The sequence below is a fragment of the Phyllostomus discolor genome, chromosome 2, assembly GCF_004126475.2.
Source record: "Phyllostomus discolor isolate MPI-MPIP mPhyDis1 chromosome 2, mPhyDis1.pri.v3, whole genome shotgun sequence".
Taxonomy (NCBI): domain Eukaryota; kingdom Metazoa; phylum Chordata; class Mammalia; order Chiroptera; family Phyllostomidae; genus Phyllostomus; species Phyllostomus discolor.
The window spans coordinates 122,964,974-122,981,363 of record NC_040904.2 but is presented as its reverse complement, the minus strand read 5'-3'; the positions used below and the strand labels follow the sequence as shown (position 1 = coordinate 122,981,363).

The window sequence follows — 16,390 nt, the reverse complement described above, 5'->3', positions numbered from 1 at the left end:
GGTGAAATGGACAAATTTCTAGAAAAATATAATCTTCCAAAATTCAATGAAGAAGAAGCAGAAAGTCTGAACAGACCAATAACAGCAGATGAAATTAAAGCAGTAATCAAAAAACTCTTGACACACAAAAGCCTGGGTCCAGATGGTTTCACAGGAGAATTCTACAAAGCATTTAAGGAAGAGCTAACCCCCAATCCTTCACAGACTATTAAAAAAAATCCAAAATGTTGGAAGACTCCCAAACTCTTTTAATGAAGCCAGCATCATCCTAATCCCAAAACCAGATAAAGACACAACAAAGAAAGAAAACTTTAGGCCAATATTGCTGATGAACATAGATGCTAAAATCCTCAGCAAAATATTGGCAAACTGCATCCAACAATACATTAAAAAGATCATACACCATGACCAAGTGGGATTCATCCCAGGGATGCAAGGATGGTTCAATATTCACAAATCAGTAAATGTAATACATCACATAAACAAAAGAAAAGACAAAAATCACACGATCATATCAATAGATGCAGAAAAAGCATTTGATAAGATACAGCACCTGTTTATGATAAAAACATTCAGCAAAGTGGGAATAGAAGGACCATTCCTCAACATGATAAAGGCCATATATGAGAGACCTATAGCCAACATCATACTCAATAAGCAAAAACTAAAATCTTTTCCACTAAGATCAGGAACAAGACAAGATTTTCCACTTTCACCACTTCTATTCAATATAGTATTGGAAGTTTTAGCCACAGTGATCAGACAAGAAAAGGAAATAAAAGGTATGCAAATCGGTAAGGAGAAAATGAAACTGTCATTGTTTGCAGATGACATGATAGTGTACATGGAAAATCCTATAGGCTCCACCCAAAAACTGTTCAACCTAATAAATGAATTTGGCAAAACAGTGGGATACAAAGTCAATATCCAGAAATCAAAGGCATTTTTGTATATCAACAATGAAACAGCAGAAGTAGAAACCAAGAAAAAAATTCCATTCAATATAGCAGCAAGAAAAATAAAATACCTAGGAATAAACCTAATGAAGGAGGTATGCAGAAAACTACACAACACTGAAGAAAGAAATCAAGGAAGACACAAATGGGAACATACACCATGTTCATGGATCAGAAGAATTAACAACATCAAAATGTCCATACTACCCAAAGCAATTTACCGATTCAATGCAATACCTATTAAGGTACCAATAGCTTATTTCGCAGACATAGAACAAATACTTAAAAAATTTATATGGAACCATAAACAACCCTGAATACTGCTGCAATTCTGAGAAAGAAGATCAAAGTAGGGGAGAATCACAATACCTGATACCAAACTCTATTACAAGGCAAAATGGCCTTGTAATAGAGTAATCAAAACAGCCTGCTACTGGCTTAAAAACAGGCACATGGACCAATGGAACAGAACAGAGAAGCCCATAAATAAACCCAAGTCTCTACAGTCAATTAATATTCAACAAAGGGGGCAACATAAAATGGAGTAACAATAGCCCCTTCAACAAATGGTGTTGGGAGAACTGGACAGCTACATGCAAAAAAATGAAAGTCGAGCACCAAATTACACCATACACAAAAATAAATTCAAAGTGAACAAAAGATTAAATATAAGCTGTGACACCATTAAAGTTTTAGAGGAGAACACAGGCAGGAAAATCTCAGATATTTCACACAGCAACATTTTTACTGATATGTCCCTTAGAGCAAGGGACATAAAGGAAAGAATAAACAAATGGGATCTCATTAAAATAAAAAGCTTCTGCACAGCTAAAGAAAACAGTATTAAAATAAAAAGAGAACCAGCTGTATGGAAAACAGATTTACCAACGATACCTCAGGCAAGGGTTTAATCTCCAAAATATATAAAGAACTTATACGACTCCACTCTAAGAAGACAAGCAACCAAATTAAAAAATGGGCAAAGGTCTTGAACAGACACTTCTCCAAGGAGGACATACAGAGGATCCAGAGACACATGAAAAGATGCTCAGTATTGCTAGCTATCAGAGAGATGCAAATTAAAACCACAGTGAGATACCACTTCACACCAGTCAGAATAGCCATCATAATCAAAGCAACAAACAACAAGTGTTGAAGAGGTTGTGGAGAAAAAGGGACCCTAGTGCACTGTTGGTGGGATTGCAAACTGGCACAACCACTATGGAAAACAGTATGCAATTTTCTAAGAAAACTAAAAGTGGATCTTCCTTTTGACCCAGCAATTCCACTGCTAGGATTATATCCTAAGAACCCTGAAACACCAATCCAAAAGAACCTATGCACCCCAATGTTCATAGCAGCACAATTTACAATAGCCAAGTGCTGGAAGCAACCTAGATGCCCATCAGTAAATAAATGGATCAAAAAACTATGGTACATTTACAGGATGGAATTCTATGCAGCAGAAAGAAAGAAGGAGCTCCTACCCTTTGCAACAGCTTGGATAGAGCTGGAAAGCATTATGCTAAGTGAAATAAGCCAGGCAGTGAAAGACAAATACCATACCATCTCACCTTTAACAGGAACCTAAACAATAAAACAAACAAACAAGCAAAATATAACCAAAGACACTGAAATAGAGAACAGGCTGACCAGAGGGGAGAAGGGAGGGAATTTCAGGGGAAAAGGGGAAGGGTTTACAGGAACAAGTATAAAAGGATACAAGGACAAAAACTAGGGGGGAGTGGAAATGGGAGGGAAGTGGGGAGGACTGTGGGGGGTGGGCTGGGATGGGAGTAAAAGACAGAAAACTGTACTTAAAAAACCATTAAAATAAAAATAATAAAAAAATAAAGATGTCCTGGAGGTTCCTAAGCCTCTCCTCACTTTTTTGAATTCTTATTTCTTCATTCTTTTCTGATTGGATGTTTCTTTCTTCCTTCTGGTCCACACCATTGATTTGAGTCCCAGTTTCCTTCCCATCACTATTGGTTCCCTGTGCATTTTCCTTTATTTCACGTAGCATAGCCTTCATTTTTGCATCTAATTTGCGACCAAATTCAACCAATTCTGTGAGCATCCTGATTACCACTGTTTTGAACTGTGCATCTGATAGGTTGACTATCTCATCATCGTTTAGTTGTATTTTTTCTGGAGTTTTTATGTTCTTTCATTCAGGCCATCTTTTTAGTCTTGACGTGCCTGTTATGTAGTGAGGGACAGAGCCTTAGGTGTTCACCAGGGTGGGGCAACTCACGTGGCTGGGGTGCGGCTCTGTATATGGGGCAGGTGCCTGAGAGGGAACAATGGCGCTTGCTCTGCTCTCTGCCGGATTTCAGTCACTTCCTCTGCTTCCCCCAAGCAAATTGGGCCCTTCTGGTGCTGATTCCCACGTGGGTGGGTTTGTGTACATTCTAGGACCTTGTGGGTCTCTCCAATAAACTCTCTTGTGAGGCTGGGAGTCTCTCCCAGCACCTCAGCCCCCACAGATGTTTTCAAAGAGTGATTTGAGGCTTTATTTCCCTGAGCTGGGACCCTGGGTTTTATGGTCTGTCTTGCTCCCCAGTTCTGCCTGGTTTATCTGTGTGCAAATGTGGGACCGCTGGGTCTGCCAGAAGCCTTGCACGCTGTGCCCCACTCCACAATCTGCTGCCTGTCTGGGTCCACCAGCTGCCGCCTTGTGGGCCCAGGGTCTGCCAGCCCCTTCCTTCCCGTGAGCCCTCTCCTGCCAGCTGCCCAACTCTGTCCATCCTACTGGTCTGCATGAATGTGTCTTCTTTAACTCCTTGATTGTTGGACTTCCACACCATTCATTTTCTGTCAGTATTGGTTGTTTTTTGCTTTTAAATTGTTGTTGTCCTTATTTTGGTTGTGGGAGGAGGCATAGTGTGTCTACCTATGCCTCCATCTTGGTCAGAAGTCCTCCTTTGCTCACATCTAAACTGTGATGTAAAAAATTTGCATCTCTTTTCCCTTTTGCTGAAAACATAGGTTTCTATTTACATTAACAAGTATCATTTGCATTATCAGTCAGTATAGTTTGAAAATAACAGTGTCAATATTGTTTCTAGCAATATGGTTATTGAACACAGTTTAAGATTTTACTTATTTAGTGTTTATAGTTCCGTGTTTTCAACTCCCTTGAAAAAATTCATCTATGTGTGGGTATTTCATGAACTTGATACACAGCTAAGTTTGTTTTATTTGCTTTCAATTTTTATAGCTCATATTTAAAAATTTTGTTTTATAATGATATAAAGCATTTACATGGTTCCAAAGTCAAACATGCAAAATAAGGCATATTCAGAAGTCTATCTCTGTCTCCATCCCCTGCCCTTTCACTCTACCTATAAATGACCTTTTTTTACACCTTGATATGCTTCTGCATTATGTGAGCTTCTTTTATTTTAAAAAATTTATTTAAAAATTTTTAAAATTTTAATATATTTCATTGATTATGCTATTACAGTTGTCCCATTTTTTCTCCCTTTTATCCCCCTCTGCCTTGCACCTTCCTTCCACCAGCATCCCCCCACCTTAGTTCATGTCCATGGATTGTACATAGAAGTTCTTTGACTTCTCCATTTCCCATACTATTCTCAACATCCCTTGCCTTTTTTGTACCTACCATTTATGCTTCTTATTCCCTCTACCTTTGCCCCCTTCTCCCCTCCCCCCTTCTCAACTGATAATCCTCCATGTGATCTCCATTTCTGTGAATCTGTTTCTATTCTAGCTGTTTGCTTAGTTTGTTTTTGTTTTTTTTTTTTTGTTTTAGGTTTGGATGTTGATAGTTGTGATTTTGTTGTCATTTTACTATTCGCATTTTTTTTATCATCTTTTTCTTAGATAAATCCCCTTAACATTTCATATAATAAGGGCTTGGTGATGATGAACTTCTTTAACTTGGCCTTACATGGGAAGCACTTTATCTGTCCATCCATTCTAAATGAGAGCTTTGCTGGATAGGGCAATCTTGGATGTAGGTCCTTGTCTTTTATGACTTTGAATACTTCCTTCCAGGCCCTTCTTGCCTGCAAGGTTTCTTTTGAGAAATCAGCTGACAGTCTTATGGGAACTCCTTTGTAGGTAACTGTCTCCTTTTCTCTTGCTGCTTTTAAGATTCTCTCCTTCTCTTTAATCTTGGGCAATGTAATTATGATGTGCCTTGGTGTGTTCCTCCTTGGGTCCCACTTCCTTGGGGCTCTCTGAGCTTCCTGGACTTCCTGGAAGTCTATTTCCTTTGCCAGACTGGGGAGGTCCCCCTTCATTATTTTTCCAAATAAGGCTTCAATTTATTGCTCTTTCTTTTCTACTGGCACTCCTATGATTTGGATGTTGGAATATTTAAATATGTCTGGGATGTTCCTAAGCCCCTCCTCATTGTTTTGAATTCTTGTCTCTTCATTCTGTTTTGGTTGACTATTTACTTTTTCCTTCTGCTCCAAATCATTTATTTGAGTCCAGGTTTCCTTCCCTTCACTGTTGTTTCCCTGTACATTTTCTTTTATTTCACTTTGCATAGCCTTCACTTTTCCTCTGTTTTGTGACCATACTCACCATTTTTGTGAGCATCCTGATTACCAGTGTTGTGAACTCTGCATCTGCTAGGTTGGTTATGTCTTCATTGCTTAGTTGTATTTTTTCTGGATGTTTTATCTGTTCTTTCATTTGGGCCATATTTCTTTGTCTTGGCACACCTACTACTTTGTAAGGGGTGGAGTCTTATGTATTCACCAGGGCAGGTAACCCACATTGCTGTGTTGTGGTGCTGTATGTGGGGTAGGGGTCAGACAGGGAACAATGCTGCGTGCTTAACTCTCAGCCAGCTTTCAGTCACTTCCTCTGCTATCCACAAGCAATTTGGATCCTTCTGGTACTGACTCCTGGGTGTGTGGGTTTGTGTATGTTCTAGATCCCGTGAATCTATTCAACAAACTCTCCTGTGAGGCTGGAAGTTTCTCCCACTGCTGCAGTTCCCACAGGTTTTTAAAGTCAGAGGTTTTGGGTTTTATTTCCCTGTGCTGGGGCCCTGGGTTACATGGTCTGTCTTACTCCCCTGTTGTTCTTCCCAGTTTATTTTCTTGTAAGTGTTTCATTCTTTTTGATGTAACTATAAATGGAATTGTTTCTTAATTTCTCTTTTTGATAGTTTGTTATTAGTGTATGAAATACAACTGATTTCTGAGTAGTAATTTTGTATCCTGCAACTTTACTGGATTCATTTTTCAGTTCTAACAGTTTTTTGTGTGTGTGTGTGGAATCTTAAGGGCTTTATAGGTAATATCATGTCATCTGAAAATAATGATTGTTTTATTTCTTCCTTTGTGATTTGGATGCATTTAATTTTTTTTCTTGTCTGACTGCTATGTGACAATTCTCATTTTCTTATAGCTATTTAGTATTCCAATATGTGGGTCTATCATGATTTATTTTACTAGGCTCCTACTGATGGACATTTAGGTTATTTTCAAACATTTGCTGTTATAAATTATACTGTAATGAATAGCTTATGCGTATATCTTTTCCTGTTTTTACTTGAATATTTTGGGGGTACAGTCCTAGAAGTGGGATTGCTGGGTCAAAGTATAACATGCATGTATAATTTTAAAAATACTGCCCAATTCACCTCCATAGGCTTTGAAATGTTTTGTATTTCTACTGACAATGTACTAGATTGCTTGATTCCCCACAGCTGGTCAACCATGCACCTCTACAAACTTAGATGGTTATCAGTCTAAGTGACAAATACAACCTTGGTACAGTTTGAATTTGCATTCCTTTTTTTTTACAAAACATACTGAGAACTTTTTCATATATTTAAGGACTATTTGCATGTATCCTCTTGGTCCATATCTATTGGTCATTTTTTCTATAGAGTGGTCAGTCTTCTACTTCTCTGCTTTTGAAGTTCTTTATGTACCATGAATACATAATAGGGGTAATAACCTTTTATTTGTCTTACAAATTGAAAACATTTTTTTCTGGTTTGTCATTTCTCTTTCAACTTTGCTCATGTTTTTAATTTGTTAAATAAATACTTTTATGTTGTTAATTAATCAGTCATTCTCTTATTGTTTCTGAATTTTGAGTCATCATTGGGAAATATTTCCTCACTCCTAGATTTTATAGGACTTGGCTCATGTTTTCTCTTAGTACTCATATGGTTTCATTTTTTTACATTTAACTCTCTGACTCATTTGGACTTTACCCAGCTCTACGGTGTGAGGAAAGAATACAATTTTATCATTCTCCATATGGTTCTGAAACCAGTTATTAAAAAATCCATCTTTCCCTTACTCACTTGACATGATGACTTTGTCATAGACTAAATTTCCACATGCACTTAGATGAATTTGTGGATTTTTTATTCTGTTTCATTGGTCTGCCTGTCTATTCATGAGTATCAACCACACTTTATAAATTGTATAGACTTTGTAATGTATTTTAATATGTTGGTCAGACCACCTTTCCTTCCTTCCTTCCTTCCTTCCTTCCTTCCTTCCTTCCTTCCTTCCTTCCTTCCTTCCTTCCTTCCTTCCTTCCTTCCTTCTCTCTCTCTCTCTCTCCCTCCCTCCCTCTTTCTCTCCCTCTTTCTTTCTCTTTCTCTCTCTCTTTCTTCCTCATCTGAACACATACTTATTGATTTTAGAGAGAAGGGAAGGGAGGGAAATAGAGAGGCAGAGAAACATAGATGTGAGAAAGAAACATCAACTGCCTGCCTCCTGTGCACACCCTGACTGAGGACCAAGCTTGTAACCTAGGCATGTGCCCTGACAGGGAATCAAACCCAAGACCTTTGAGATTATGGGACAATGCTCCAACCAACTGAGCAACACTGGCCAGGGCTGTTAATGGCATTTTTATTGGGATTGCATTAAATTTATAACGTTAACTTACAGAGGATTAATATTTTTGTGATATTGAGTCTTCCTATCCAAAAACACTGAGTATCTTTCCATTTATTTGAGTCTATTTTTCACTATTCAGGAATGCTTTATAATTTTCTTTATATAAATTTTGTGATATTTCTTACGGTTTATGACTAGGTATTTTGTTATATTTTGTATTTTGCTCTCCTAAATAGGTCTTCTCACATCACATCTTCTATCTGGTTTTTGTTTGTATAGATAAAGGCTATTAATTTTTCAGTGTGCATATTATGAACTGCTACTCTACTAAATTCTCTTATTGTTAATAACAGATTTTCTGTTAATTTGGTGGGGGGGGGGCTTCCAGGTGTATAAATACATCATCTTCTTAAACAGAGATCATTTGCTTCTTTCTTTTCACTTCTTGTTTCTTCTAGGTGCATTCTTTTATCTGGTTGCACCAATGGATACTTTCTGACCTTGCTAAATGGTAGTAGTGACACTGGGCTTGTCTTTTTCCCTCTGTCTTTACTGAGAGAGCCTCTAGTCCCATTCAGATATTGACTTTCTAGCTTAAGTCAATTTTAATTTTATTGAACAGTTTTTAAAAACACAAATGGATACTAATATTTGTTTAAATACCTTTTCTGTGTCTATGAGAATGAGTACATGATTTTTCTTCTTAGCTTTATTAATATGCTATTTATATTAGTTCTCTAAGTCATCTTTTCTGATACACACCCTTGTTAAGAATATTTGTTCCTCTGTGTTTCTCAATACTAAAAACATGTCTGGCTAATCTCTGAAATTGGAAAGATGCAGATCATGCCTCTTCTCTCCAAACCCCTCTGCAGAAGGCAGGATAGTACACGAACTAAGAGTCTAGCAGCTCTGGAATCAGGTTTCCTGATTTTGAGTCCAGCTCCAGCACAAGTGAAGCACACGGCCTTAGGCAAGTTTCTTATCTCACTCTGCCTTGGTTTCCTCATCTGTAAAGTGGGGATAATAATAGTACCTATAGTGATAGTAGGGTGGTTGTGAGAATCAATGTGATACGCACCAAGTACTAAGAATAGTGACTGGCCCAGTGTATTCTTTTTTTTTTTTTTTAGTTTATTTAATTTTGCATAGGTAATACATTAACATGGTTCAAAATTATACCAAAAAGTTATAAAATGTCCCTTCCATCCCTGTTTCAGTTGCCCATTTTTCTTGCCTTTAGCAACCAATGAGAATAGGATTTCATAGGTATTTTATATACAGGCTGGGGAAAATGTAGGTTTACAGTTGTGAGTACATGAAACAAAGTTTATTATTGTATTATTATTTATTAATTACTATATTATTTCCCATACAAACAACTGTTTTTGCCCCACCTTGTAAATGCACACACACATACTATGTTTTTCCTTATTTTTATAGAAATGTTAGCCCACTATGCAAAGTTTTCTGCATCTTGCTTTTTTAAAAGTAGGTAATTGTTCCTACATATTTCTGTTACAGTTTTCATTAGGATAGTATTAATCAATTTATCAAGTGTCTAGGTTGGGCATTTTTATGATGTTGATGTAAAATCTTTCTATTCAGGAACAAGGGGTGGTCCACTGTATTCTTTTTTTTTTTTTTAGCATTTTATTTATTTATTTATTTTAATATATTTTATTGATTATGCTATTACAGTTGTCCCATTTCCCCCTTCACTCCCCTCCACCCTGTGCCCCCTCTCCCACCCACATTCCCCCCCTTTAGTCCATGTCCATGTGTCATACTTATGAGTTCTTTAGCTTCTACATTTCCCGTACTATTCTTGCCCTCCCCCATCTATTTTCAACCTACATTCTATGCTACTTATTCTCTGTACCTTTTCCCCCTCTCTCCTCCTCTCACCCCTACTGCTAGCCCCTACTTGTGCCCTCTATTTCTGTGGTTCTGTTCCTATTCTAGTTGTTTACTTAGTTTCTTTTGGTTTTGCTTTAGGTGTGGTTGTTAATAATTGTGAGTTTGCTGTCCTTTTACTATACATGTCTTTTCTTTATCTTCTTTTCTTAGATAAGTCCCTTTAGCATTTCATAAAGTAAGGGCTTGGTGATGATGAACTCCTTTAACTTGACCTTATCTGGGAAGCACTTTATCTGCCCTTCCATTCTAAATGAGAGCTTTGCTGGATAGAGCAATCTGGGATGTAGGTCCTTGTCTTTCATGACTTGGAATATTTCTTTCCAGCCCCTTCTTGCCTGTAAGGTCTCTTTTGAGAAATCAGCTGACAGTCTGATGGGAACTCCTTTGTAGGTTACCGTCCCCTTACGTCTTGCTGCTTCTAGGATGCTCTCCTTCGTTTTTACCTTGGCTAATGTAATTATGATGTGCCTTGGTGTGTTTCTTCTTGGATCCAACTTCTTTGGGGCTCTCTGTGCTCCTTGGATTTCTTGGAAGACTGTTCCCTTTGCCAGATTGGGGAAGTTCTCCTTTATTATTTCTTCAAATAACTTTTCCACTTGTTGGTCCTCCCCTTCTGGTACCCCTATAATTTGGATGTTGGAACGTTTAAAGGTGTCCTCGATGGTCTTAAGCTTTTCTTCAATTTTTTGAATTCTTATTTCATCATGCTCTCCTGCTTGGTTGATTCTATCTTCCTTCTGGTCCACTGTGTTGTTTTGAGACTCAGATTCCTTCCTTTCACAATTGGCTCTCCTCCGTATGTCTTCCTGCATCCCTTTTATGGTAATCTGCATTTTTTCATGTAATTTGGATCCAAAATCAACCAGTTCCGTGAGCTTCCTGATCACCAGTGTTTTGAACTGTGCATTCGATAGATAGGCTATTTCTTGGTCACTCAAAAGGATGAGTCCTGGGGAACTGATCTGTTCTGCTGGAAACATGTCTTATGTTTTTCCCTATCTCTCCTATTGTTTTACTTATTTATTTTTTTCTCCGGTCTGGTCGCTCTTGTTACGGTGGGGGGCGGATCCTTAGGTGTTCACCGGGGCTGGGCGCCCCAGTCACTAGCTTGTGACGTTATATGTGGGGGCAGGGGCGGGAGCGGGGGCAGGAGGGATCAATGGCGACCCTTCCGTTCTCCTGGAGTCAGACACTTCCCTGGGCTTCTGGGTCGTGAGCTCTGCCCTGGTCCACAATCACTGCCCCACTGATTCCCCCAGCCGCTGCTTGCGTACTCAGCGATCACTGCTACACCGCTGCGCTCTTGCGTCCCGGATTGCTGTCGCGCCGATTTTGCGCCAAATTTCCCCCCACCTACGCACGCCAGTGACCCGCGCCAGCCCCGTGCCCGCTAGCTCGGCTCGTCATCCCCTACCAGTCTGGATGTACGGGTCTACTTCAACTTCTTGGCTGTCCAACTTCCATTTAGATAAATCCTCTGACAATTCTGATATTATGACTGCAAATCATTGTTGTAAATTATTGTAGTTCTGTTCTTGGTTGTTCCACTGTATTCTTAACCCCATTAATATCTCACTCCTTCCCAACACTCATGTGGTAATGTATACACATGTGCACACACATGGATGCATGCACCCCCCCCCCAAACACACAAGCCATACATCTCTTCTATCAGTCTACTAAACACAATAGTACCAGGTAAAGATCAGCAGAGGCAGTGAGGAAATCTAAGGTGCTGGGACATACCAAGGTCAAATATCCTTCCTGGTGTCTTGACCTCACCTGCTGGAGACAAAGCACCGATCTGCTTGAACTACTCTCAAGGCACTTTAGCAGGTGGGCTCTCACAGCAAGAGCCCAACCCCCAGAGAAGAGTTCTTAGAATGGGGCCTCTGTAGTGTGGGTTGGGGGATTGGTCCTGTGACCAGGGCATCTGCTCAGGGTGCTTCTTCCAAGAGGAGGCAATGGCCCGTGCAGTGTACAGACAGTTTACTGAGCCTCTGCTTTTACTGGGGCTGTGTGAATGTCACTATTACTCCCTCACATCTTCCCACCCTCATCACCATTCATCTTAGGCCAAAAGACCTGGGTAACCTCCTGGGCTGCCAGACAGCTGATGGTGGGACCCTGGTTCAGCCAAGGGAATACCAGGGGCCAGAATCTCTTTCCCTTCCAGGAGCCCTCAGCCCCACTGTTACATACTCTGAGCTGTTGAGAGCCAGTGCTGTCCAGTAGGCTTCCATGGGGGCCGTCACCACCGCATCAAACAGTACCTCCTGCACTAGCTCCTCATCACCTGGGTGCAAAATCAAAGGAGACCAATCCACTTATTTCCTCCATGATTATAAACACAGCTCATCTGCTCTTTTGAGAAAACCTGAACTTCAAGGAACAAGATGTGCCTCATAAACATGTACCTAGAATATGTGAAACCACCTACATGAATTTGAGGAAGTCATTTCACCTCTTCTAGCCTTCATTTCCTCAACTCCAAACAGCATGTGAGTAGAACGAAATGATTTCTAAGGTTCTTTCTAGTTCTAATATTCTGTGAAATTAGGAGAATCCCTCAGTGACATCAGACTTCATCTGTGCCCAGCTCACCCTCCATCTGAACTCTCATTGCTCTGCTCCTTGATACTTGGCCTCACACATGTTGGCCCTTTGCAGTTCTGTGAATTTGAACTTGACTCAGAGCTTCCACATATGCTGTTCCCTTGGTTAGGATGCTCTTCTCTCCATTTTTTGCATGGGTGGCTCACTCTTTTCCCTCACTATATTTAAAGTAGTCTAGGGGAGAGAAGACTACTAAAGTATTTATTTTTATTGAGGTGAAATTCATGTAAATAAAATCAACCAATTTAAAGTATATAATTCAGTGGCATTTCATACATTCACAATGATGCATAGCCTTCACTTCTTTCTAGCTCCACAACATCTTCACCACCACCAAAGGAGGTCCTGTACCCTTGAAGCCACTTGGGTGGTAAATGGCACTGGCTGAAAGAGGTGACCTTCCCTGACCATCCATTTAAAGCAGGGCCTATTTTTTCCTATTTAGCACAATCTGTAACAACCTATTCCTACACATGTGTGCTTGCTTCTTCATCGCGTGGTTTCCCCATGAGATTAGATTACAAACTCCATGAGAGCAAAAGCCTTGCCTGGTTGGGTCATCTCTGTACTCCAGTGCCTGCCCCAGGCTTGTCAAAGAGGACATTCTCAGGGCACATTTGTTCATGGAATGAATGTTGGGACAGCATGGAAGGTGGAGCCTTCTCACAGTGCTGATACTTATGTGACAAAAAGACCTGTTTCTTCTCCCAAAGAGAGAGAAGAAGCACCATGATGAGGGTGTGGCCCCATAATTACACCAGTTGAGTTAGTGGAGGGGAATTTAAGGTCAGTCTGAGAACCAGGTATTAGAAAACACTCATAGACTACAGGCTGTAAGAGGCTGTCTGGACAAACGCTCTCCTCTGCAGGGTTGAGGACTTCGAAGGTGAGCTGCCAGCCTGGGGGCCCACCACAAGGTGGTGATGGGGACAGATCGGACGGCCAGGGTGGTGCCCTTACACAGTGTGAGTGTCCCTTCAAGGTCTTATCAGTGCTCAGGTGAGAGAGGTTTACAGATATCCCAGTCCCTGACATGGGGATATGCCCGTGTGCTATAGTTCTAGGGACACTTAGTCACCAGCTTGGCCCCATGATGACACTGGTTCTGCTTTTGTCTTTGGAATTCTCTCTGTCCTCCTTAAGCTATCAGTGAGTTCCCAGGATAGAGCTATGTGGTAGCCCTCCCTTCCTGCAAAGTCCTTATCTACAGAGTCGCAGAGGGAAGCCCTCAGTGGGTGGGCAGCACGCACACTCCAGGTCTGGGTCCTCTCCTGTCAGAAAGCGGACCATGGCCTCCAGTTGGCTGAGCTTCCGGTGGTCTGGGTCAATATCCGTGATACAGTAGATCCTGGAACCCAGGGGAGTCCAAGTCACCTCACAAACCTCTGCCTCCCTTCCTCCCTCCCTCCCTCTCTCACTCCACCTCCTTTGTGCAGTGACAGAGGTTCCCACTTACCAGTCACTGGCCAGGGTCAGATCCGGGTGCAGAAGGTCATGCAGGCCTGAAACCAGAGCTCACTCTCAGTATGGCACTCACCCTGGTGTGAGGATTGCACCTGAATTCTTTATAAACAAGTGCAAGGAATCTTCTTCAGCTCAGAGTAGGCACTCACCCTGCAGGATGGGGCTGGGTTTGCACAGACCACACCTTTGTCCATGTTGCTTTCACTTCCTGAAGTGCCCTTTCTCCCCATTGCCTCATGGCCATCCTGCCTGTTAGCTCTGCCTCCAAATCAGTGATTTTGGCTTCATGACTGAGCTAAATGGCCAGTCAAAAGATGATCCCAGAAAGGGGCCAGGCCTGTTTTGTGTAATTTCTATAGCCTCATGCCCAGCACAGCATTGACATGGACCATGGGCTCAGTACATTGTTTGAATGAATGAATAAAAAAAAACCCCTCTGAGCACCTTCAGTGTTTAAAATAAATAGGTGCTCAAATTAAGGTTTGCTAAATTGAAGGAAAGGATGATGGACATGCCAAGGTAGCAAAAAAAAAGTTCCTGACTGGCACAGACACAGGCAGGCAGTGAAAGGGTGACACTCCTTTCCCTGCAGTAGTAAGCCCCATAAGCCCAGTTGAGCCTCTGATTTCAAGTCACTGGGCCACTGGCTGGTCTCTCCCATGAAGTGGGTGAGGAGTAGCACCTTCTGTCCCCTGCAGTGATGAAGGTGGGGATATCTGGGTAGAGGAAGAAAAGCAGAGGAAGGAGGGAGACATCATGGAGACACAGGAAGTTTGTTTTGGGACCAGTGGAAAGCGGAAGCAGAGTGTTCCAATGTCACGGACATGTTCTGCAAAAGAGTGAAAGCAGAGGACATGGGAGCACAGAGCTGGGCATGTAACTGGCCTGGGTGGGGGGAGGGGTCTGCCTGGGACAGCTCCTGGAAGAGTGGTGTGCACACTGGGGCCTGAGGAATGGGATAAGAGTGTGAGAGCTGGAGAGGATGGCATTTTGGGGGAGAGCACAGTGTACGGGAAGACCCTTAAGCTTAGTATGTGGAGCATTGAAAAAAAGCAGAAGGCTACTGAAGGTCCTGTAGTAGCAACACAACCCAGTTTGGCAGTTTTAGAAACTTCCTTGTGGCAGAAAGAAGTTCAAAGAAAGGAAGAGGCAAGGAGACCAGCTGAAGGCTGCTGTGGTTTTCTAGGAGAGAGGTGACATGATGAGGGCAGTAGCAGAGAGGATAGATGAGATACACTGAAGGGATAGTGAAGGGAGAATGGACAGAATGTGGGCTTTGAATAGATTTGTGACCACATCTCCCAAAGACTTCCTAAGATACCCGGGAGCCCTGGATACAGGTTTTGCTCTCTCAAGGTGCTCAGGTCTGAGCAGTCAGTATCAGGGAAGATGAGGCCCTTCTCTGCCATACTCTCAGGTTCACTTCCCATAAGTTCCCTGTTATGGGTTGGATGTATCCCTGAAAATGATATGTTGAAGTCTTAACCCCCAGTACCTGTGAATGTGACCTGATATGGAAATAGGGTCTCAGCAGATATAATCAAGTTAAGATGAGGTCATTAGTGGTCCCTAATCCAAGATGCCTGGTGTCCTTATGAAAAGGGAAAAGACACACACAAGAGGTGAAGCCATGTGATGATGGAAGGCAGATTGAAGAGCTAACATGTGAGCCAAGGAATGCCTGGCTCAAACAGGAGCTAGGAGAGCTGTTGGAGGGTACATGGCCTCCAAAGCTGTGAGAGAATGAGGTTCTACTGTTTAGGACACCCAGTGTGTGGTGCTTTGTTACAGCAGCTTGAGCAGACTGCTACAGATTTGCTTTCTCACTCTTCCCAGCCTCCTTTCTCATGTCTTCTCACAGGTAAAATCCAACTTTATTCAGAAAAACACACCTCCTTGAGACCCACCTCTCTGGTCCAACAAAAACTCCTGACAATGCAAGGTTGGTGAGTCTTAGACTCTGTCAGTTTGCACGGCTGACTGGCAGATCCCACATACCGAGGATGCCCGAGACACACAGACCCCTCCCTGTATGGCAGCCTGGCTCTGAGAGCCTGCTCTCAAGCCGGAGACCTTGGAGGCTGTCAAATAAGATCTGGGTTGGGTTGGCTCTGCTCAGTATCCCAGAAGCATCCTTTTTTTTCCTCTAGTGTCCATCTTACTGGACATTGACCTACCTTCTTCCACAGATGTGTTCCCCAGCAGGATGTATTCTCCGTGGCCCTGGGACAGCACCACTCCCAAACTGTGGGGAAAGCACAGAACCCATGTTCTCATCAAACAGCAAGTCCAAGTCAGCATCCCAGTCCATGTCCTGTCCTTCACTAACTCTTCCTTCACTAACTCTAAGACCAGGAGCTCTCCATACCCATGGCAAGTGGCATACATGCCAAACTCCCTTTGCCCCTGGCCTCACAAGTTGTCCCATTTTTATTTATTTCTTTTGAGAGAGGGAGAGAGAGAGAAACATTGACTTGTTGTTTCACTTATTTATGTATTCATGGGTTGATTCTTGTATATGTCCTGACCAGGGAAAAGTCCACAACCTTGCAGTATTGTGACGATGCTCTACCCAACTGAGCT

General features: G+C 41.7%; 1 protein-coding gene across 25 annotated transcripts in view; it reads right to left on the bottom strand.

Annotated features, from left to right (window-relative positions):
* Window positions 1–16,390, bottom strand: part of CACNA2D4 (calcium voltage-gated channel auxiliary subunit alpha2delta 4) — a 128,330-nt gene that overhangs the window by 56,982 nt on the left and 54,958 nt on the right. For all 25 annotated transcript variants that reach the window (XR_004901454.1, XM_036018450.1, XM_036018453.1 and 22 more), the window contains 4 exons: window positions 15,985–16,052; window positions 13,800–13,845; window positions 13,594–13,691; window positions 11,930–12,023 (listed from right to left, as the gene is read on the bottom strand). Coding sequence is in view for 24 of the 25 variants with exons in the window: in XM_036018450.1 (XP_035874343.1) it covers window positions 11,930–12,023; window positions 13,594–13,691; window positions 13,800–13,845; window positions 15,985–16,052 (306 nt within the window). In the remaining variant the exon portion in view is untranslated. The remainder of the gene's footprint in view (window positions 1–11,929; window positions 12,024–13,593; window positions 13,692–13,799; window positions 13,846–15,984; window positions 16,053–16,390) is intronic.